Source organism: Macaca nemestrina, chromosome 4, assembly GCF_043159975.1.
Source record: "Macaca nemestrina isolate mMacNem1 chromosome 4, mMacNem.hap1, whole genome shotgun sequence".
Taxonomy (NCBI): domain Eukaryota; kingdom Metazoa; phylum Chordata; class Mammalia; order Primates; family Cercopithecidae; genus Macaca; species Macaca nemestrina.
Window position 1 is genome coordinate 102672495 of NC_092128.1, and position 25204 is coordinate 102697698.

At 41.8% G+C, this 25204-nt stretch overlaps 1 protein-coding gene across 7 annotated transcripts in view; it reads right to left on the reverse strand.

The window, feature by feature from the left end:
• The window catches only part of LOC105475828 (phosphodiesterase 1C), a 619857-nt gene that overhangs the window by 399883 nt on the left and 194770 nt on the right, over window positions 1-25204 (reverse strand). For all 7 annotated transcript variants that reach the window (XM_071094997.1, XM_071095004.1, XM_071094999.1 and 4 more), the window contains exon 3: window positions 17875-18046. In XM_071094997.1, the coding sequence (XP_070951098.1) occupies window positions 17875-18046 (172 nt within the window). The remainder of the gene's footprint in view (window positions 1-17874; window positions 18047-25204) is intronic.

A 25204-nucleotide genomic window follows, 5' to 3' on the forward strand; every position in this document is an offset into this window, starting at 1 on the left:
GTTTCACCCTCCACTCTGCTGCTGTTCAGCTGTGTGTCCTTGGGTGTGGCAGATAATTTTTCTGAACCCACTTTGCTAGGGCATGAAAGAGGGAAGCTATGGATCCCCGCCAGGAGCAGAAAAGACAGTGACTACAGTCCTCACATGAGCAGTGTGTCAGCAAAAGGCACCAAAACAGCACAGGCATGCTCTGGCTTTTAAAAAATGGCAGGCTACCTTGAAAATAATAATTTTAAATAGTGACTTCAAAGCTGTGACAAATGAGCCCTGTTGCATGAAATCTAAGGGTTCCAGGCTGATGGGAATTGCTGGAAGAAGCCCCACGAAAACGGCTACTCAGGGCCCCTCTTTTAATGAGGACTATTAAGTCGAGATGCCCTTTGACCCAGTGTTTCCATTTCTAGTTATCTAGCCCTACGATGCAGTCTAAATTATCTAGATTGATATGGACTTATATCATAGCATTCCTTTACAGAGTGAAAATCTGAGCAGAATCTAAATGTCCAGCAGTAGTGATGTGGGTAAATAAACGCTCATTCATTACATTCAGGTACATACACACTACGTGGCAACATGGCAAAATGACTAAGATAAAATGATCCGCAAAAAAATTGGGACAAAAAAAATTGTAGCCACACTATAATTATAACTATGAGAATAAGGCATAGATATTAAGACTTCAGAAAGCCAAAATGATCATGAGGATCATATTCAGGACATTTTATCTCTTACCATTTATCAGTGGTCTACAGTGTATGCCTATTATTTTTATGGCAACATTTCACTTTGGAAAAGATTAAGAAAGGAGGGACTGGTATCTAAGAAACTGAGGGAATGTCTCAAAGTCAGCCTATCCAGAGCGAAACGTGGCAGCCATTGAAATAGTAGTAAAAATAGTCAGTGCCCAGCAGGCTTTTGAAAGCTTCTACAGATCACGTTCCCAAAAGAATACATGCAATTCGCCTGCATTCTGTTGAATTGGCTTTTGGAGAAAGACAACATAAGGGACATTTGGTGACACTTCAGTTATCTAAAATGGCATGGACATATGGCATCTCATGGGGTGGGAAAGCTCATTCTGTGATCATTCCAAATCTTTAGATGCCCATTCCAGATAAATGCTATAAACTTGTGAAGAGAAGGGAGCAAAGTCTTTATCTGGTGACTACAGTTAAGATGGGCCTTAATGGTCACGAGAGAAACAGTGACCTGCAGAGGCAGCACCCACCAAGGCAGTGTGGATGGAGAAGAATGAAAGAAAACAAGAAAAGGTCAAGGGGGAGCCTGGAACAAGCAGAGTGGGGGTTCTCAGCCCTGCTGCATGGCAGCAGCATGGGACCAAAGAAGTTTTAAACATGCTCCTCCCGGCCCCACCTAGCAAGGCTGGTTTGATAGCTCATTAGTCTACTATGCAGCCTGAGATAAGAATCAGTGAAATAGAATGTCAATCAGAAATCTGAACAGGATAGAGCCCATGTAGTATAGTCAAAGGCAAGGTTTTCAAGTGGGAGAAGATAAAATTTCAGCAAGAAGAGAAGTGATATTGTTCGATGTATTAGAATAGGGAAGTGATTTTAGAATTTGTTTGGTCACCTTATCTTAGGTGGATTCCTCTCTCTCTGCCTTTTTCTCTCTCTCCCCAAAAGGTTGAGCTTGAGCCAAATAACAGAATTCCTAGTGATATTTTATAATTTTTTTTTAAAATGTATGGCCAGGCGCTGTAGCTTATGCCCGTAATTCCAACATTTTGGGAGGTCAATGCAGGTGGATTGCTTGAGCCCAGGAGTTTGAAGCCAGCCTGGGCAACATCATGAAACCCTGTCTCTACAAAAAAATATTTTTTTAAAATTAGCCGGGTGTAGTCACTTGCACCTGTGGTCCCAGCTACCTGGGAGGCTGAGGTGGGAGGATCACCTGAGCCTGGGAGGTCGGGAGGCTGAGGTGGGAGGATCACCTGAGCCTGGGAGGTCAAGGCTGCAGTGAGCTGTGATTGTACCACTGCACTCCAGCCTGGGTGACAGAGTGAGACTGCCTCAAAAACTTAAAAATTTTAAAATTTAAAATGAAATAAATAAATAATTAGTGGAGATTAGGCACTACACTAAATGCCTTTTTTAACCTTCTATTTAAATGATTAGGGACATACAAGAAGCTGTAAAAATGGTACAGAGAGGTCCCAGGTACCCATTATCCAGCTCCAATGATAATATTTTAGTATATTATCCAAACCAGGAAATTGATGTGGACATAATAGAATTACCTAAACTACAACCTTACTCAGGTTTCAGGAATTTTTATGCCTAGTATTTTCACATACATTTTCTCATTCCATCCTCCCATCATTATTGCTTCCATTTTGCAGAAAAGAAAACTGAGTCCAAGAAAAGCTGAGTAACTTCCCCAAGGTGGTAAGTTACAGAGTCAGGATGGAATCTCAGGTTTGTCTGACTCCAAGCTCTAGTGCTAACCTACCTTCCCTACCACCCCATACCACACAGCGGGCACCACTGTGGTCACAGCAGAGAAAGGGCTCTGGCAAGCCCACAGGTGATGCTGGTGACTTGCTCACAGGTGAGGTCTATGGAGGCAAATGTGTGGCAGACATGAGCTCACAGCCAGACAGGCAGTGAGTCTGAAGAAGGGCTTCCTAGTTCTCCAGCCCAGCAGCTAAAGTTGCATTCTTAGACTGAACAATCTATGGCAGGAGGCCCGGGCAGGCAGGGAATAACCCCAAGGTGGCTGGCCAGCCAGTGCTGCAGTGAGCGTCCACACCAGGCACAAGGAAATGGCAGGAAATGAGCAGGCTGGTGTGGCACCGGCATTGGATCGGGGTGCAGAGGCAGGCAGGAAGAAGAGACCTCATTGAAAGGCAAGTCCACAGCAGCATCAACACCAGAGGACACAGACCTTCTGCCTCACTGCTGGACCAGGGAGGCAGTGTGGCCCAGTGGTTAACTGTGGCTTCTAGAGTCAAACTCTCTGGCTTTGAATCCCAGATCTACCAACTGATAGTAGGATCTTGAATATGTTAATGTCTTTGTACCTCAGTTTCTCCATCTGTGAAACGGAAGTAATAAAAACACTTGTCTCACAGGGTTGTTGTAAGGATTCAACAGCTTAACACATACAGTTTGTAGAAAAATGCTTGACACACGATCTCTAGTCAGGTTGGCTATTATTGTCATCATACACAATGTGACTGGATGAGGGATAAGAGGAAAATGCTAGAAACGAAAGAGAGAAACCATCTCGAAGGTCCCAGGTGGCAGAGTGGTTGGTCAGTGCTGACGGCCCAGTGAACGTAGCTGATTAACCCAGAAAAGGTTAATTCCTCCAAACAACACAGAGCCCAGAGCTCACAGTGCACCTTCCAAGCATTGAGCAGGATGCTGACACTGAATCATATCACTTTCTAATTATAAAGCATCAGCTGCTGCCAGACACCATGCTCACCGCATGCATGCCTCCTCGACTCCTCACAGGTAGCCCCTGAGGGAAAGAACATCTAATCCTGTTAAACAGATGAAGAAACTGAGGCTCAGCTTAAAGAGTGTGCTCAAGGTCAGACAGCAGGCAAGGGGTGTAACTGGGATTAAACCAGAGCTCAGTGTTCCCACTACACCATCATTAAGACGAACACAACGCTCAGTAACAATGGTGTCTGGCGCAGCCATGGGTCATGGGTCAGCAGGAGCAGGGAGCAGCATAACTGGGCAGAAACGGCCATGTGAGAAGTGGGATGATTCACCCAAACTCCTTTCTCTGGCTAAGTAACTGCCTCCCCCAATCCATTCCATGAGTTTCTCTCTACTCTGCAATTTCCTATAATTCTAATGGCATCAGTAAGGCCAGATAAAAGACATAGTTTTCGGCCGGGCGCGGTGGCTCACGCCTGTAATCCCAGCACTTTGGGAGGCTGAGGCAGGCAGATCACAAGGTCAGGAGATCAAGACCATCCTGGCTAACACGGTGAAACCCCGTCTCTACTAAAACTACAAAAAATTAGCCAGGTGTGGTGGCGGGCACCTGTGGTCCCAGCTACTCGGGAGGCTGAGGCAGGAGAATGGTGTGGGCCCGGGAGGCGGAGCTTGCAGTGAGCCGAGATCGCGCCACTGCACTACAGCCTGGGCGACAGAGCAAGACTCCGTCTCAAAAAAAAAAAAAAAAAAAAAAAAAAAGACATCATTTTCTTTTCATTTTATTTTATTTTTACTTATTTTAAGTTCTGGGATTCATGTGCAGGACATGCAGATTTGTTACACAGGTAAATGTGTGCCATGGTGGTCTGCTGCACCTATCAACCCATCACCTAGGTATTAAGCCCTACATGCATTAACTATTTATCCTAATGCTCTCCCTCCCTCTACCCCCACAACAGGCCCCATGTGTGTGTTGTTCCCCTCCCTGTCCATGCGTTCTCATTGTTCAGCTCCCACTTATGAGTGTTTTCTACCAGATTAGGGGACCCCACAAGAGCCCCACTTGGCCCTTCACGTCACCAGTAGGACAGGGAATTAGACCTGGATCTGCTGATGCACACCTTCATATTCTAAGTCAAAGTTCAATTCTACCCTTTAGGGTTGAGGTCTCTCCCTCTAGGGTTGATGGACCACCCCACCTTGCCTCTGCTGGGCCTTTGTGACCTTTCTCTCCCAAGCAACTGCCTGGACTCCAGGTAGGGTGAAGATACAACGGCTTATAAAACATTGGATGAAAGAAGAGTCCAGAGTCTATACCGATACTAAAATATAGAAAGGGAGAGAAAAGGAAAGCTCTTATTTATAGTCAAATATCATCCAATACATAGAAAAGAAGTGATAGAGTTAGAAAATACCATTGATTTAGCCAAGTGCCATCAAGTGATGCTAGAATCACTGCATATGTTTGTTGGAAAAAAGGTTATTTAGAGAGTCTCAAAGTGTCTCCCCACAGATGATTTAATCACAATTAAGGTGCCCATTGATTGTGAGAAAGGTACCCTGACAGTGGACAAATTGTGAGAAACAACTTTAACCAGTGGCCAAAGTCAACATCACCCATAATAGGATAAATCTCCCTCCTCATTGCTGTGCCGAGAAGGACTCAGTGTCACTTATGTAGTATCCCTGTCAAACGGATGACCTGAGGACCCTAGAGGCAATCATCCGAAAAACCAAATTGAGGAACATTCTGCACAACAAAACACACGGCCTGTTTGCTTCAAAATGTCAGTGTCATGAAAGGCAAGAAAGGCTGAAAAACTGTTTCAGTTAAAGGAGACAATCTTTTTGTACCCATTAACCAACTTCTCTTCAACTCCCCTCCCTGTTTCAAATACAGTTAGATAGAAGGAATAAGTTCTAGTATTCGACAGTACAACAGGGAAATTATAATTAACAATAACGTATTGTATATTTCAAAATAAATAGAGGAGAATTGTAGTGTTCCCAAAACAAAGAAAAGATAATTGTATGAGGTGATGGACATCCCCGTTACCCTGATTTGATCATTATACACTTTATGCCTGTATCAAAATATCACATGTACCCCAAAAATATGTACAAATATGTCAATAAAATACAAATAATAAACTAAGGGAACCTAAAGAAACATGACAACTAAAAGTGATGTGTGCTTCTGGAGTGGAGCCTAGATCAGAAAAAAAATATGGCTGTTAAAGACATTATTGGGACATTTGGTGAAATTTGAATACAGACTGTATATTAGATAATAGCATAATATCAAGATTAAGTTTCCTGAATATGGTAACTGTACTGTAAGGAAATGACCTTATTCTTAAGAGATGCAAGCTAAAGCTGAAAGGTCATGATGTCTACAATTTAGGATTAAAAGATTTGGGGGGAAAAATAGATAGATAGATTGATAGATAGATAGATGATAAACCTAAAGCGAATGTAGCAAAAGGCTAAAAGGTGACTTAGATGGAAGACAATAGCTCATTTTATTAGTCTTGCAATTGTTCTAGAAGTTTAAATATTGTCAAAACGTTATTTTAAAAAACAAATGCAAAAGCATTTCTTAAATACAAGTACCTATAAGTTGGCTTAGAGTTATACACTACAGCCAGATTGAGTGCTACCCAGGGAAATTTAACAACTAAGGAAACTCAACCCTGATTTGAGAGATGAACTTAAGGATAAAATAATTAGCAGAACATTGCACAAGCATATAATTATAAAATTATAACGCAGGTCCCCTTCACACACAGTTTTCTTATTCAAAACTGGGGCCATTTTCAAAGAATGAGAATGTTAAACAAATCAAAGTTTAAAATTTTGGATCCCTAGACCACGTTTACTCTTTGACTGACATATTCCTATTTCTGACTTTGCAGAGTTCATGAGTCATGCTCTCAGGCAGTTTGTGATATGCCCACCTCAAGTACTTGAGCCTCGTTGCCTGAGCAGGAGTTATCGTCCCTTCTAAATGAGGACAAGCATGTCTGTAGCTCTTGTGCAACTAACAATGCTCCCACAGCTGAGCTGACTTCCAGTGTTAGGAGGTAATTGGACCTAGCAAATTCATTTCTGGTTGCACTTAACAGTAATCAATAAATGGGGATCTGCAGCTAGGATACAGTTGTAGGGCTGTTTAGTCAATGACCATTAGCTACTACAGCATTTAGAAGAATGTAATTTTAAAAAATGGTCTCTGTTCCAATCCATGTGGGAAAGCATATTTTCACAAGTTTCTTCCCAAAATTGTCCATGTACTTCCTCCAGGCACCGTAGAACACCCAGTGTTTAATCCCCATGCTGTTCTCCAGCTCCATTATTTCATCTCTGTCACAGGCCAGGAAACCTTCATTTCGATGCTACGTGCGCAGGAGACTGAGGCATGGAAATATAATTCCTAATTCTGTAACTTAATTTAAAAATATATACAGTCTCCTTTCCACTTACTCGAAGATTTCCGAGAGCTCTGAAGATTTCTGCCTGTGGAATAAAACTGAAACTCTTTCTCATGGCAAACAGGGCCCTACATTACATTGTCCCAGGCTTACCTTTCCTTTACCTGGTTCCAAACTTTACCTACCTCTCATTCACATGCCTCAGTCACAAATCAAAGCGTTCCTTCAACATAAGGCATGTGTTCCTGTCTCCTGGCCTTGGTTCGCACCGTTCCTTTTGCTTCCCTTTTATGTCCACCATAATCCAGGATGATCTGTTTTATGGTTATACCATAGTGCCATTCAACATATTCACCCATCTCCGTGAGGTCTGGGAGACGGGGAGAGGGTAGCGGAGGACAAATGGGGCCTGCAGTGGTCTGATTCACCTCATGCAGCTTCAGTGCCCAACACAGGATGTAATTGTAGAGTATGCACTGGGCACATGAATGGGAAGAGAGCATTTGTTACCAGAAAAATTTTAATAAGAAGGAAACTGCTCCTTTTCCTCTAGCAAGGTCAAAAACCCTGCCCTAATGCTGTAAATAGGAACAAATATTTCTACAGAGTAAAACACAGGGCTAAATTATCATAAGGTAATGAACCAACCACATCAAGACAGATTTGCATTATTACAGGGCACAGTTTTAAAGGGGTCTGCTTTATTTTTATTTAGGGTACCTTAATTTCACTGCAACAAACAAATGCAGTTAAAGTCATTCATCACGGAAAGTTGTAAGGGGTGACATATGGTGTTTTTGAGATAGTTCCCAGTGTAGAGTCCCATATCGGTAGGCCAATCTGTCTCTTTACTTCATCCACCATTAAGACTTAGCCCTAAGCCTGGTACTGGGAAGGAGGAGGCTATAAGGGAGGAGAAGTAGAAAGGCAGAGATCCAGCTTTTCTGGCAGGGGAGATGACAGGGAGAAGAGAAACTAGAGCAGAAGAGGCAAGGGTGAGACGTGGGTGTCCTCCTCTTCTCTCTCTGGAGGGATATTCACCCAAAAACAGGAAGCTCTACATCAAAGTAAACTTGGTGGCCAGTAGAGTCAGGTAAAGCGAAGCTGAGTGTTAGCTTTTCCAGGTTGTCTGTAGGCTCTTTGTGGTTTGGACAGGCCCCCAGAGGCTCCCACAAGCTCCTGAAGCCAAATCTCAGAAGTTACCTGGGATTGTGACTGAGGGTTAGTCCTGGAGGTTACCATGGGGACAAAGTAGCCACAGGCTAAAGTCTGGACCACCTAATCCTAAACCACACAATAATCAAAACCAGAACCTCCTCGGGGCCTGTAGCACTGCCGTAGGGGGAGCAGAAAGGGGCTGGGAGAGAAATACAGGCAGCAAGGGGGGCCAGATCACACCAGACAGCAGAGTCACAAAAACCAGACACCATCTTGGTGAGCTGCAGGGTGCCAGAAGGGACATCTGAACCAATGAGCATTTTCTGAAAGAAAACTAAATCATCAGGGGAAAAAAAAAGTGTCATTCAAATGGTAAGTTCACATTTGACTTTAAATGTAGGGTTCCTCCCTAGTTCCCCTTAAAGTGGGGGCTCCAGAGGAAGAGTAGTTCAACTAAAAAGGAAATTAAGAAGCAACATTTTCTCACACATCTTGGGGTATTGACAAAATTGCAGCCCTGTTACACAGGTATTTCTCACATTAGGCTGATAATCTATAAAGTACATTTTCTGGATAGTGATTCTTCATTCCCTACTAATTGACAAGAATAAACCCTCTATCCTCCAATAAGCCAAGTCAAAACATTTTAGTGAAGAAAGAAATATGGCCCAGGTGTGGTGGCTCACACCTGTAATCCCAGCACTCTGGGAGGTCTAGGTAGGTGGATCACTTGAGGCCAGAAGTTCAAGACCAGCTTGGCCAACACGGTGAAACCCCATCTCTACTAAAAATACAAAAATTAGCTGGGCATGGAAGCTGAGGCACGAGAATCACTTGAACCCAGGAGGCAGAGGTTACAGTGAGCTGAGATCATACCACTGCACTCCAGCCCGGGTGACAGAGCGATACTCTGTCAAAAGAAAGAAGGGAGAGGAGAGCAGAGGAGAGGAGAGGAGAGGGAAGAGAGAGAGGAGAGAAGAGGGAAGAGAGACAGAAGGAATATGGTGGGGGTAGGCCCCTACTAGCTGACTTCTGCAAACCACTGCCTATATTTTAGGCTTCCAAATTCTGCAATGCATTTTCAACAGCATTACTCTTGCTGCCCTCTCTCCCAACCAGGAATTTCTCTAACGCCTGAGATGTACTGAATTTATACTTCCAGCTCCTAGAATTATACCACCCTTTTCATAGGAGGTTCATGAGCTAAACCATAAAAAATGAATTGGACTGCAAAACCACAGCCCATTCATTCAATCAACAAATACACCCGAAGCATCTACGATATGCCAGGCAATCCAGGCAGTGGGTCCCTGCCACCCAGAAAAATTTGTATCTAATGCAAAATACGAATAAGAATAATGTGGGATGTGCTACTATGGGTCAATGGTAGTGTCCAGACAGCACGTGGATAGGAGGTTGGGCAGCCCAGTTGTGGAGGTATCCAAGAGAGCACAGAGCACCCTTGACCTTGGGCTACAGCCATAAGCTCACTGCCAATCTCCTCTACACTGCTGCTCCCACCTTCATAGCTTCTTGGTGCTACCTTCACACATCAAGTACTCTATTGAAAATCTCTTCCCTGTGAGTCTACAGGTTGTGTACAATGAAGTTACTGCTTATGCAATTGAAGACGAGAAGTGCATTTATCTCGTACCCCACACTGACCCCCAGGGGTAGTTTGGTCCAAGCTGATCTCAAATCTTCACACTTTCTTCCTTTATTCAGAGAGAACTTCAGGGATTCCCTGCATATTTTGGGTCTTTATGTGGGCTGGAACAGCAGTTCCTGTTGCTAATTAGGAAACATAGAGAAGTTTATCCACACTTCACATTGGCAGGGTGAGTTAGGTGGAAGCTCCAGAAGGAGTGTCCCGCTCCTCCTCCCAACCCAACAGCACTGAAAGCTTCCTGAGGGTTATTCTAGGATGAATAACTCACACTTTGTAAAATGTGCCGCTAAAATTTATTGTGGTTGAGGCATATGCTGAGGGGTTGAGGACACCTCAGATGAGCTACATTCCCGGGGGTGGAAGCCTGGATTTCTCAACGGCCTGAGAAGAGTGTGCTCTGGTTGGAAAAACGATGCATTCTCTAGGGGCAGTCAGCCCTGGAGACAAGCCCACTGGCTAGGAGCCAGAGGCGTCCATCAGCAGACCTTCTGTGTGGAGTTCAACATTTGTGAACATTTCTTGGACAATGAAAACAATAATATTTTGAGTATAATTACAATTTTCTCCTTATGTTGTAGTTTCTTTACTCTCAATGCTTCCCCAAAATCCCCTGTAAGGCAATAAAAGTACAAGATACTAAAGAAAATTGTGACTTGCCCCATGTTCCCTCCCACTAGAGCCCATAGGGAAGATACAGTATCAAATATAAAATTAAATATAGAGAGACTGGCCCAGAATATCTATGCCAGTAGCATTGGAGCTATGCCCCCCACGCCAAGCTAGAAGTAGTGCACCAGCAGAGAACTGCAGTGTGATGGGAGACTGTGGTTCTCTGAGAAGCAGATGTCAAGACAGGATTAGACATACAAGAGATGTATTGGAGTAAAATCTGTAAAAATAAATGAGTAAAGAGCTGAGTGAGGCTGAGAAAGCCATCAGAACTGGATGCAGGTCTGACTCCCAGTAAAAGAAAGTTGGGTAGAAGTATCTGAGACTGTACTGCAGCTCTAAAGAAAGTTCAGCAAGGCCACTAGTGAGTCTGAACACCAAAGTCACCATCGGAGGAGTTCCATGTCTCCCAAGAACAGCTGACCTTAGGGTCCCTGCCATGCTCAGTCAATGCCAATGGGCTCCTCTGGGATGCACAGCCTTGGCCATCACAGGGATAAATTTCCCCCACACAAGCTAGGAGACCATGGGTCAAGTTCACTTTCTGTGATCAGAGATATGAAAGGTACATTCTCATGGCCACCACAGAGATAAGCCCTCTCTTCCCAAAATACCAGGGAGAGGACCAAAAAGAATGCAAGAGGAATAGTGTCTACCTCATATATACTTGGTCATTTTTTAACACTGAAAAATCTGTCTCTAAAAACTTACAAAGAGAGACCTAAACATTGCCTTTATGTGAAGCCAAGGTTGCAATAAAAACTTCTCTGGGCTTTAAAAATTCTCAGAATTCATTCTTTCATTCTTCCCCTTGGCAAATGATTTGGATTTGCAAAGACTAAAAGGTGAAAAATAACTCCAGGAAGGCAACACTAAGTCAGGAGAGTAGGTGTCCCCAGAAGTTTCCAGTGGGTGAGCAACACTCAGTGATAGAAGAGTATGTGTGACCAGACTTCCTATGAGCTAATTGGGAATTTTAACCCATGATTCATCCTAGGGAGGGGCCGAAGCTCCAGGGGACGCTACCCCACACCATGCCATATCATCAGCCAGATTGCACATTTCCTGAAAGTAATCAAGTCAGAAACTGACATTTTGGCAGCAGCCCCTAGTGGAAAAATGACTGCCAAAAGCCAAAATGAGGATGAGTTCAACAATTTAATTCTGCATGGAAAATGCAATCCATTAAATGGGATCTGACAAGGCCTTAATCTCATCCGTAGCTGAGGGTGTTGGCTCAATGCGGTTCTGCTCTCTGGAACATATTCTTAGTAAGCTATCTATAGAATCTAGAAAGCCTTTGCCAAAGCCCAAATAAGTCCATTCTAAGTGGGAAGAGAAGCTCACCAAGCCCCCACTGACTCTGTAGGGAGTAAGCACACGATTCTTCCAAGTGCAAAATTATCAAAACCTGGCAACTCAACCTGTGTTGGGAGTCACATGATTCAAGGCAAAGTAACTGAGATGGGCAATGCACTGAGTGGCTTCAGAATTTCCACCACTGCCCAAGGAGGTCGGGCCCACAGCCGGCATCACTCACAAAGCATCCATAGGGCTCATATTCCCTGGCTGGGGCCCATTGCATAACCCAGTCACAAAAGAAAGAGTTGGGGGTATAGAGGATCAATCTTCTCCCAAACAGGGTTTTAAAAACTGAGTGAGAAAGACTTAGAGGCTGTCACCTTCGTTGGCCCACTTAATCCTAACAGCAGCCCCCAAAGCCCGTTATTTTACTGTCTGCATGTGAAAAATGAGGAAAGAGAACAAAACCATTACTCAAATCATGTAGTTTAAAAGATTGTTTACAAATTCATACTTGTGGGATTCCAAAGCCTATGTTTCACCACACAGAAGGTGGTGGTCCTCCGACCACTGCATCAGTTGGAGCTTGTTAGAAATGCAGATTCACAGGCTGCACCCCAGACCTACTGAATCAGGATCTGCATTTAACAGGATTCCCCAAGGAATTCATTTAGACATAAGGTTTGAGAAGCAGTGCCTTCAATGGCTTCTATCCAAAAGGGGTAGGTGGATTGAAAACATAAGTCTAGACTAGAAAAAGATTCAGTGCAATAGAACAGGGCCAGTCTTATAGGACACATAAAATATGTATCAAAATATAACTCAAACTATATATCCAAAGTGCACACTCAAATTAGTATAACCAATCACACCATATCTTTTTTCACCAACAACAAATCCGGAGACATGAAGTCCAAGGTTATGTGGTGCTAGTAGAATATGCTGAAGGAGCATGGCTGTAGAGCTAGGTGGACTTGGTTGAAATCTCCAGCTCTGCCACCTGCTGGGTGACTTTGGGCAAGCTGCTTGATCTCTCTGAGCCTCAGTTTCCTGACCTGTACAACTGGGAAAATAATACTCAACTTGCCAGGATTTGGGGGGATTAAATGAGCAAATGAATGCACAGTCCTTGGCACACAGCAGATGCTCAATAAACACTAGATGCTCAATAAACACTTCTCTTACTTGTGGTGCCATCTGAGCCAGGTCCCTCTCACCTCTGGGAATGTGTACACCAGAGGCTGGGGAGAGAAACCTCTCTCAGCAGCCAGCTCTTTCCTGTTCTCTTGGGTCCTCTAGTGGCAGGTATTGAGATTCCTGTGACTAATCAGACTAGATGGACTTGTCTGTCTTCCTTAGCCCCAGGTTCAATTTATTTTCTATCCTCTTTTAAGAAAAGCTAAGCAGAGCAACAGGTTTAAAGGGATAAAATATGAGAAAGAAGGAAAGAGGCACCCAAGGTGAGTTCCCAGGAGTGTCTATTTTCCAGGCACCGAAGCCTTTTTCTTTCTTTATGGCTCCCACTTTCTTCTTTTCAAAAATCTCAGATTTTGAAAACAGACCTTTCATGCCACAAGTTTAGTGAGCTTTCAGGGCCCACAGTGTCTGCACGTGGAGCCACAAAACCCGTGTTTGATCCTATTTAACTTTGTACGTGTAGGCTCAAGGGCATGCAAGGATTCCAGTGAGTGCTGAGCACGAATACAAAATTAACACTTACTGAGCTCGTTCTGGGTGCTGGACACTGTGCTTGGCTCATTCACATGCATTATCTCCTTTAAATCCTCCCCAAACCCCAGGAAGGGGGTCTCTTTATCCCCATTTCAAAGACTTTAAAACAGGCTAGAATAGGTAAGTTTGTTCTCACACTGCTATAAATAAATACCTGAGACTGGGTAATTTATAAAGGAAAGAGGTTTAATGGACTCACAGTTCCACATGGCTGGGGAGGCCTCAGGAAACTCACAGTCAAGGCAGGAGGTGAAGAGGAAGTAAGGACCTTCTTCACATAGCAGCAAGAGAGAGAAGATTAAGCAGGGGAAATGCCAGAAGCTTATAAAACCATCAGATCTTGTGAGAACTCACTCACTATCACAAGAACAGCATGGGGGAAATGCCCCCATAAGCCAATCATCTCCCATCAGATTCCTCCCTTGACATATGGGATTACAATTCAAGATGAGATTTGGGTGGGGACACAGACCCAAACCATATCAATAGGTAAGTGACCCGCTCAAATTAACATAGCAAAACACTCCTAAATCTCACCTAGTGCAGTGGTTCTCCCGGTGTGATCCTGGACCAGCAGCATCAGTATAACCTGAAGCTTGTTAGGGAACATTCTTGGGCCCCACCTACATCTGGGATGAGCCCAACAATCTGTTTTAACAATCCCCCCCAGGTGATTGTGATGCACACTCAAGTTTGAGTCATCAGACCACTCTTTAAGCCCAACCTTAGTATGACAGTTAAGAAAACAGAGGTTTTGCCATAAAAAAAAAAAAAAGACATTATGTGAAGCGGTGGATATGTTATTTAGCTTGATTTAATCATTTTGCAATGTACACATACAACAAAACATCACATTATTTTACATTGTAAATGATATACAAATTTTATTTGTCAATTATACCTTTATAAAGCTGGGGGGTTGGGGGGAGGAGAAAAAAACAGAGGTTTGAAGAGATGAAGCAATTGGCCAGGGGTAATAGAGTTGGAACTGAAACCCAGTACAGCCACTATCAGAAGTCAAATTTTCCCACCTGGATAGCTTAAACTGTTCCTTTCTTGGAGAGTAAAGACTAAAGCCCTTAGTACAACTAAGCACTAAACTGTGTTGCCTTCCAGCAATATTAGCTGGGATCTGAACCTGGGCAGCCACGAGGAGACCTTCCCCTCAAGCCCTGGAAGCTTCGTCCCAAGACTCTGCCCCAATACACAGAGTATTTGCCTCATCAGCACTGCCCAGCCAGGAAGGGGACAAGAGGGAAGACTGTCAGGGACCATACCCAGAGTTGAGATGGCATTTGCACAAACCTCAACTATTGACACACAACCCTTGGGAAAGAAAGGTGGTGCCTTCATTTTCCAAAAGCTTTATTTCCAAGTCAGTGTGTCAAATTCTCACTTTCAGCTATACCCTCTGGCATTATTAGTAACTGACATTAATCCAGCGACAATCCAGAGTGTTTGCAGGCCATACTTAGGGATCGCAGCCTGATTGGAAGACAAGGCCCAGGGACATGTCTTGAAGCTGCATTTGAATCACAAGCATGCTTTTTACGTGAGTTTATAGATGATATACTTATTTGGGGTGGGGTGATAAAGTAAGACTTAAAATTTTCCCAAGCCACTCCTTGCTGCTGCATTGGAGACCAGCAATCCACCAGCAATTTTTTATAGGCTTTCTCTCTCCAGGCCAGTTTCTTCATCTCTAAAATGGACAGAATCCTTCAGTTTTTTGGGTTAAGCCTGGCAAATAAGAACAGTTATTGCTGATGTAACAGGGAGTCTGGTGGAGACTGAAACATAAAAACATTTGAAATTTTTTTGAAAAACACCCATCATTGATAAACGTGTAAATAATTCATATATTTGGAAATGGAAAGTAAATTTAGCTTTAGAGCAGACTGTCCCTTTGCTCTGAAAAAAACTACTTAAATGAAAATACTAAATGCAAATATTAAACAAGTACACACATTTTGTCCTGGTGGTAGCTTGTATATATTTGCCTCCACCTTACAGAGAGCTAGAAAAGATTTCTGGGGAAAGTGGAATTAAGTATCTAACCTCTTCCTTTTGAGAATCAACATTATTAGAATATGTCTGAGAAAAACTGTGGTTATGCTGAGGCCAAGGGTCAGGAAAAGACAACAGAAGCCACAGACAGGAGACATCACAAGGAAGAGGTAATCTAGGTTGGTGACAAAAATGCCTAATTTCACTGAGGTCAGAAAGTCCATGCTCAACATGAGACCTCATTTCCCTAGCAAGGGACAGAAGGCATAGCAGGATAAGCAATGATTCTTGAACCACTGTCAATAAGGCTGGGGGTCCTTGGGAATAGTGAGGGTCAAGAACCCCAAGAAAAGACTGGACCTCCTGATAATTTGGCACATTGGGCTTATTGACATTGTCACTTGTATCTTGTTTGGTAAGAGCTGATGACCATATTTCCTGGCCCTAAACTCCAAATGCCCTCCAAGTATGACCAAGGAAAAAGAGAAGGAAGTAATGAAGCTATCACTAACACTTATTGTGGTACCACTCAGTGTTAATGGCCCTACAGAGGAGCTGTAAGGTAACCTTGATTCTGCTCTGATTTATTCATTGATAAACTCTTCCCATACCTGAGTAGTTTACTTGTAGTAATTTATGCACAACAAATCTCACAGCTGATCATGCCACCACAGTTAAGGACAATTGCAGAAGAGAATATTTACCATTTAGCATTGTCATCAAAATCAACCATCTTTTTTGGAAGAAAGGATAGCTACAGAATAGTACACAGTTGTATTAAGGGTACCAGTAAATAAATAAATAAATAAATAAATAAATAAATAAATACTAATGGATTTCTTGTCTCAATTGCTAAAGGGTTGGCATATACCTGCACGCACCTGCAGTCTTCTTCCTACAGCACCAAGTGTTACAAGGAAACAGAAATAAGTCCTGATATTCAATGTATAACTTAATCTCTTTCAGAAACCAGGACACTGCTACCTGTTACAACTAACAGATCAAATGACACTCATGGGCATCAATACATTCTCTCTATTAAAGAGCACCAAGAGAATGCGAACAAAACAGATGATAGTAAAGGAGTTGAGTGAGCAAATAAGATGTTCTTTTCATGAGAGTAGCTCTTTGCCCGTTCATCGAAGAAGATGATGAACCTGGTTTGGGGTGAAAAGAGTAGCTATAAGAACCCTTAGGAGAAGAGATTGACTCCATAAGAGATGCTCCAAGGCGAGAACACAAAGACAGAGAAAGCCATTCACAGTCCCCTCTTTCATCACAGTCACTTGCTGAGAATTGCAGGTTCATAAGATGTACTTCTCTCCAGGTGAGTGAGTTTTAGTTTATTCAAAACCTTATGATGCAATAACCAGATCCTTAGTAGGAATAAAAACAGCATTTGCCTGCAATTCTTGTCTCTCCAATGCACTCGTCACACTGTATAAAGAAATCCAAACCCCTATTTATCACTCCTTTCTGAATTCATCTATAATTCAATAGACACTAAGAACCTTCACACAATGAAATGGCTCTCACTGAGGAATTACGCATATCACCTGGATGCAAAAGAGAGTACACTTTTCAAATCTATTTCATGGAACTCCAAGAGCTGTCTGAATTGTTTATGGGGAAAGAAAAATGAGGTTTATATGTTCTGCTAGCCATGTGGAGAGTATGAAAGTCTATAGTGGAAAGAAAAGTGAAAGAAGTAAAATTGATATAACAGGAAGAAAGGAGGGGCAGAAAGCAATCTGGAAAAATGATCGAGTCTTAATTTCTGAAACCAGTCTAATGTAAATTTACTGTTTCAAATGTGAGTCTGAAAGACCCATTTGGGGAAAAAAAATCACCTTTTTACACCACATTCATACTCAGATTGGTTTTTATTTAATATGTGTGAGAAGGTAAGGGACGGAGTTATAATGAAAATGGAGTACAATACCAAAAGAAAATAAGAGACCTTGCGGGAAGATGCAAGGCTAAACGATGAACTAGAACAGAGTAAACAGCCACCTGGTAAACAACATGAGAAAATTCTCGCTTCATTTCCGTCAGCAGCAGCTCTTACATCTTTTACAACTGGAAACCTTCCCCCAGCAAGAGACTCTAAAGACACAGGACTGAATTAATTCCCAACACGTGCTTTTCTTCTACGCCCTTATCTGGATGCGTCATCCTCCTTTGAAGCAAAAGACTCATTAATCCAATTCAAATTGCCAACATTAGTAAATCCTTTGCCTCAGCATTTAAATGCCAATACCAATTAAATACCAACAGCAACTTAACTACTGATAAGATCTTCACTACATTCAGGAAATCCAGCCAGAAGTCCAGCTAGCATTGATTCCAACCTTCCTTCATCAATTCTAATTTACTCAGTGCAAAGAAATGAAGTAATTTGCTGTCCACACTGACTATGCATCTAACTGGATTGAAACAACTCCACAAGCAAATAAGAAGGAACACATTGAGTTGCAATCCACCAAACCTGAAGGATGTCTTCACCAAGACTTCCGGGCTATCCAGCTGTGGCAACTCATCAGCTAGGATTTCTTCTGGGGGTCGAGGGTCATGGACAATTGTTGGCCGTGGCTTCTCCTTGACATTCCCTGTGAGCCCGTCGATGAGGGAGTTCCACAGACAGTTCTGTGACTTAGACCCTGAGGCATAGGGAAAAGAGAGATGCAGGTGAATCATCCACCAGTTGACTCCAGGTCCTGCCTTCCCCAACTCAGGATCTTCCAAAGCAGAGCAGGGAAATTTATATATTTCTCATCATCTCCACCAACGTTAGAGAACTGTAACCAGGAATTTTTACATTTATATGTAGAAAATAGGCTACCACTCTGAGTATTTTGACTCAAAGCTAAGTTATTGGATATATCTTGTCTCATTGCAGTGGTGATCAGCCCTAACTCCTGACAGAGCCACAGGTATCTATTTAGGTGTTTAGTCAGCAATTGGAAGTACATAAAGCACTACCATTTTAGGGAACCGTGAGGATGTTCAAACACAAGTCTCCGCTATAAACTCGGCTTGCCTGAAGCCCAAGACTCCATTCTATGGAGACATGCACCCCAAAGAGGGCACCACCTTTAAGAACTAGAACTCACGATCAACAGGTTGATTCTTCTACAATATCAAGACCCGGGAAAATTACATGTATGTTTATGCATGTAAAACTTCAAACATGTGAGATAAATGTTAAAGGTGGGCATCAAGTGAAAGCGGTGTCTACAAAAGGAGAGCCTGATCTGCCAGGTGATCAAGGTCAAACTCAGTGAGAAGTGCTGATAGTGTGTGCCCTTGATATGATGTCATGAAAATGTCACTTTGCTCTGTGTAGTAGGCATGTTTCTAGCTTCCATAAACTTGATGCTGTAACATCTGCCCTACATGCATGTGCCCAACACAGCTAGTTCTGGACAACCAATAGTATGCCCGAGTCACCTGACCTTGGCCTCTTGCCTCCCTTGTCGCCCCACTCTCCCCAAACCCCCAACTCCTCAGGGGAAGTCCTCCTTCCAGGGGTGTGCTTTTAAAACACAAATCGGCCAATCCAGAGTCCACACCCCAACTACCTCCCTTGTAGGACTTTCACACCCCTGGCCACTCTCTACTGGGCCTAATCACCCCAGGGCCTGGTACCAGGCAACTAGGCATTAGGCAGCCCCTAGGCTCCAGCCCCCCGAAGTCATTCAAACCAGCCAGTCCCAACCCTGCTTACCCTGCCTTGCCTGTTCCTTCTTGCAGAAACCACCACAAAGGTTCCTGCCCACAATGTCCCACCCCCACCTCCTAATTGACACCAGTCCTTCCCCAGATGGCCCCATAACATGACATGGAAGCCCTCTCTTGGGAACTGTGGGTAACAAATTCTCTTTACAATGGCATTTGCCTCCTTCTCTGTTGACCTTACCATACCTAAACAGAAATAAAACTTATTAAACAATCAGTCTAAAACACCCAGTCTAGTCATGGAGAAAACATTAGATAAACCACTTGAAGAACTTGTGACAGAACACCTGACCAGCGCTCTTCAAAACAGCCGAAGGCACCAAATACTGTTGAGCCTCCATATCCATGGGTTCCATGGATTCAAACAACTAAAGAAGGAAAATATTCAGAAAAATAAAAATGCATCTGTAGAGAACATTCACAGATTTTTTTGCCATTATTCCCTAAACAATACAATAACTACTTATTATACTTAATTATAATTATTAAAATTAAATTATTAAAATTATTATTTTAATAAAATTTTGTTATTTTAATAAAATTTTGTTATTTTAATAAAATTAAATTATTAAAATTATTGCTATTGAAATTATTATTGTTTACTTAATATTATTATTATATTATTCCTTAAACAATACAATAACTATTTAGTTAATATTTACATTGTGTTAGGTATTACAAGTTATCTAGAAGTGATTTAAAGTATATGGGAGGATGTGCATAAATTATATGACAATACTACATCATTTTATATCAGGCACTTGAACCTCTGAGCATTTTGGTACCTGAGGGAACCAACCCCCTTGGAAATAGAGGGACTAGTGTATAAGGAAAGTCTGAAAAACTATCACGGCCAAGAGGAGCCTAAAGACATGATGACTAAATGTAATGTGGCATCCTAGATGGGATCCTGGAACAGAAAAAGGACATTTAATTAAAAACTAAAGAAATCTGAATACCGTGTGGATGTTCGCTGCTCAGAATGTACAGATATTTGTTCATTAACTGTTATAAATGTACCAAGCTAATGTAAGAGGTTAATAATACAGGAAACCGGGTGTAGGCTGTATGAGATCTCTGTATTATCTTTGCAATTTTTCTGTATATCTAAAACTGTTCTAAAATAAAAATTCATAAAAATAAAAGTAAATAAAAATCATAAATAAATCATAATTAATTAAATAACTATTATTTTAAAAGTCTATGAGCAAAAAAATTTTTAAGTAGAGCCTGAAGACATTACCATTACCATTAACCCATTGCCATTGGTTTGTGCTGGTTACGTCTACCCAGATAAAAGAAAAAGTTTGTCTTTGCACAAAGACACTGTCAGGTCGAGTGAACAGGCCACCTATAGAATGGGAGAATATTTTTGCAATCTACTCATCTGACAAAGGTCTAATATCCAGAATTTACAAGGAACTTAAACAAATTTACAACAACAACAAAAAAACAACCCCATCAAAAAATGGCCAAAGGATATGAACAGACACTTCTCCAAAGAAGACATTTACATGGCCACCAAACATATAAAAAAAGCTCTACACCACTGATCATTAGAGAAATGCAAATCAAAACCACAATGAGATACCATCTCATGCCAATCAGAACAGCAATTATTAAAAAGTCAAGAAGCAGCCGGGCACGGTGGCTCATGCCTGTAATCCCATCACCTTGGGAGGCCAAGGCAGGTGGATCACCTGAGGTCGGGAGTTCAAGACTAGCCTGACCAACATGGAGAAACCCCGTCCCTACTAAAAATAACAAAATTAGCCAGGCATGGTGGTGCATGTCTGTAATCCCAGCTACTTGGGAGGCTGAGGCAGGAGAATCACTTGAACCCGGGAGGCAGAGATTGCAGTGAGCCGAGATCACGCCATTGCACTCCAGCCTGGGCAACAAGAGCAAAACTCCATCTTAAAAAATAAATAAATAAATAAAATAAAGTCAAGAAGAAACAGATTCTGGCAAGGCTGTGGAGAAATAGGAACACTTTTACACTGTTGGTTGGAGTGTAAATTAGTTCATCCATTGTGGAAGACAGTATGGCGATTCCTCAAGGATCTAGAACCAGAAATATACCATTTGACCCAGCAATCCCATTACTGGGTATACACCCAAAGGAACATAAATCATTCTACCATATAGACACATGTACACATGTGTTTATTGCAGCACTATTTACAATAGCAAAGACATGGAGCCAACCCAAATGCCCATCAATGGTAGACTAGATAAAGAAAATGTAGCACATATACACCATGGAATACTATGCAGCCATAAAAATGAGAATGAGATCATGTCCTTTGCAGGGACATGGATGAAACTGGAAGCCATCATCCTCAGCAAACTAACACAGGAACAGAAAGCCAAACACCACATCTTCTCATTCATGAGTAGGAGTTGAACAATGAGAACACATGGACACAGGGAGGGGAACAACGCACACCAGAGCCTGTTGAGGGGTGGGGTTTAGGAGAGGGAACTTAGAGGACAGGTCAATAGGTGCAGCAAACCACCACAGCACACGTATACCTATGTAACAAACCTGCACATTCTGCACACGTATAGTGGAACTTAAAGTAAAATAAAAATAGAACAATATAAAATAACAATAAATAAAAATTTAAAAAAAAAAACCACTGTCAGATCACTAAGCCATGCACCATAGAGCTGTGTCTATGCAAGATACTGGATTTTTCTAATTCACACAAAGGCTCCATATGGGGCATGAGGGATGGGCATGAAGGAGTGAGAAGCAGTGCTAGCTAACACACACCATGTATGGGATAGGCAGATAGAGAATGGATTTGTGTGCACATGGGGATTCCTCCCTGAGACCTTGGCCAGCCACCTGCAGCCTACCACAGAAGAAATCACCCTGGCTTGTTGTGCCAAAAGGACAGCTCTGCCAGAAAGATTGAAAGAACCTCACACACAACAGGGAGTGCCTCACATGGATCCCTGAGCCTACAAGCAAGGACACCCATGGGTCAGCAAACAGCTCTTTCAATGCCCATGCCATAACTGACCTCCCTTGGAGTGTCCATCCAAACTGCTTTTGTGTCTATCAAGAGAAAATTAAAGTGCATCAGTGGAAGGAAACAGATTCCTCAAACCCCTGAAAGACAAGACAGCTTTTTTTGTTTTTTAAAGGCCCTACACATATATCTTAATAAGATCTGGTCCTATTAATGAAGTCTGGTTCTGTATTAATGAAGATCAGTTCTATGTTAATGAAGGTCTGCTTCTGGGAGGAAGGACAAGAACAGCAGCCTGTTTTCTTAAACCTGATCTAAGTGAAGGCCTTACAATAAAGTTCCTGCACATCCCCCTTTATTCCTTCATTTTTTTCATTCAGTAAACACATATTGAATTCCCTCAGTGTGCCAGGTTTCATTCTTGGCCCTAGAAAAGGAAAGATGAATGAGACTGGTTCCCAAGGGAACCCACAAGCAATCACAATAAACTGGCAATGCACCATAACTGAGGGGCAAACAGAGGGCTATGGGACCCAGAGGAGAGCTCACTCACTCTGCCTCAGGGCCCTGGGGAAAACCATACGGAGAACATGACATCGGATATGGTCTACAGCATGAGACACTCTTCAGCAGGTAGAAAAGAGGGGAAAACAATCAGTGCAGACAGCATATGCAAAGGCTTAGAGGCGTAACAAAGCAGCTCCTGAGGCTGGCACGAAGCCACAGGGGCAGTGTCCAGAGATCGGGTCAGAGGCCTGTTGGGCCATTTGCAAAGTGCCTTGAATAAAATGCTACTCATTTAAGAATTTATCCTCCAAGCAATAAAAATAAAGAAAAGACAGATTTTTGAGCAAGGTTGTGGTGACACAGCCATATCTGTGTTTCGGAGAGGAGACTACTGTGCTGTGGAGTAGCGACTTATGAGGAATGGCAGGCTTATAGGAAGAGCTTATGAATCCATAGGGTGCCATGCATTTAACTGTGGGTGAAATTACATCTTACCCATAAATATGTAACTAATTTTTAAATATACATATATGTGATTAATAAAACTACAAATTCATCTAAAACTATTAATGAATTCATAAGAGCTTTTTCACCATTTTCTCAGTCAATGAATCAGAAGGATCATAAGACCCAAGCCACCTCTACATTAAGGGCTCCCAAACAAAATTGTGATGATACCTCCAAAGTACCAGCCCCCACAAAGACACACACTGATGAGTTTAAAAGAAGACTGTGGTTGAAGAGATGACTAGGATTCACTCAACACTCACTCTCAACTCCCCTCTCACTTGCCTTCATCTCTAAAAAGGTTAGAAAACAATATACGGGCATACATAGGAGATATCATAGGTTCACAGTTCCAAACCACTGCAAATATCACAATATAATGAGTCACACAAACTTTTTTGGTTTCCCCAATGCATATAAAAGTTATGTTTATACTGTAGTCTATTAAGTGTGCAATGGCATTTTGTCTAAAAACAATATACATATCTTAATTCTAAAATGCTTTATTGCTGAAATAAAAAAAAAAAGTGCTAACAATCATCTGAACCTTCAAGGAGATGTAATCATTTTGCTGGTAGAGAATCGTGCCTCAGCGTTGATGGCTGCTGACTGATCAGGGTGGTGCTGCTAAAGGTTGGGGTGGCTGTAACAGTTTCTTAAAATAAAACTCTACCATCCCTGCACTCAAGAAGGTTTGAAGAGGCAGAAAAACACAAGGCAGCTGCTAATTGATTTAGACTAGAGCCAGACTTTAGAAAACTAAATTTGTTTTCCTTAGCCCTCTCCTTAATCCCCTCCATAAACAATTTTCCAATCCATCAAAGTGTTTGAAATTGACCAAAAACTTTCATGACTGTCCTATCTATCTCACCCATCTGAATTGTCTTCACTTTTCACTATCTTGGAACTACTTTACAGTACTGTAAACTGGAGAAAACTGATAGCAACACAAATGAATCTTGTCCATAGAAATGTAAAATGTGTCCCATGGAATGCAATTAATTATGGCCGTGTAGATATTGATGAGTCTTGCCAGTTTCACATCCACAAGTAAATTCATTTCAGCATACCTGATGGATTTACATATTTGTCTGCTCCTTGGATTTTCTTCCAAACTAGTTATAACATCTTACTAGTTTCTTCATCAATGTGTTGAATAAGATCTTCGACACGTGTTCACTTTGTACTTGTATGAATTTTCAAAAAATTATCCTTTAACAGTACCAAAGTCCTCATGCTGCTCCCCTTTAAGAAATCTCTTATAGTTAGCCTAACTACATCTGAATTAATATAGTACATTTATGTAATGGATTGCTATGCCACTGACTAATATTCCAAAATGAAAGATCGCTATAAGCTGATAAGGAGTGATTTCCAAGATCTATTATAAGTGAAAAAGAAACATGCATGAGTCTATTTATATTATGCTCCCTCTTGAATAAGAAACAAGGGGAAATATATTTGTTTATTTTTGCAAAAGACAAAGAAGACAGGACCAGAAACAATGAAAATTACCCACAAGGGATGAGTTAGGAATAAGTAAGACAGGTTAGAGATGAAAGACTTCACACTTCTATACAGTTTTTACTTTTGAATAATGTAAATGTTTTAATATTCAAATATATAGTTAACAAAATTTTAAAAATCCTAAAATTGAATAGAAACAGAAACAACCTAACTGTATGTGATATTAGTAACATAATTATAATGGAAAATAATTAATTTAAATATCTTATGAATACAGTACCCCTACTATATGTCATTAGAGAGATCAGTTCTAAATATGCACACACACATACTCACACACACACAGCAGAGAAATCTTGAACCTCCCTGGGTAGGTTTGCTGTTGTTAGTAATCATAAAGGAGCAGTTCTAAACTATATCATATATACTGTAGGACAGAGCAAATGAGCAGCCATAATGAGGGTGCTGGGAACCACAGCTCTTATTCCAGGAGACAGAAAATACAAACAGACAATAGGAGAAGGTAAAGACGCCTGTTGTGTTAGATTTGAACTAGAACTATCAGTGTGAACTCATGATTATATATTCAGCAGGCTCTGAAGAGATGTTTGCTGAATG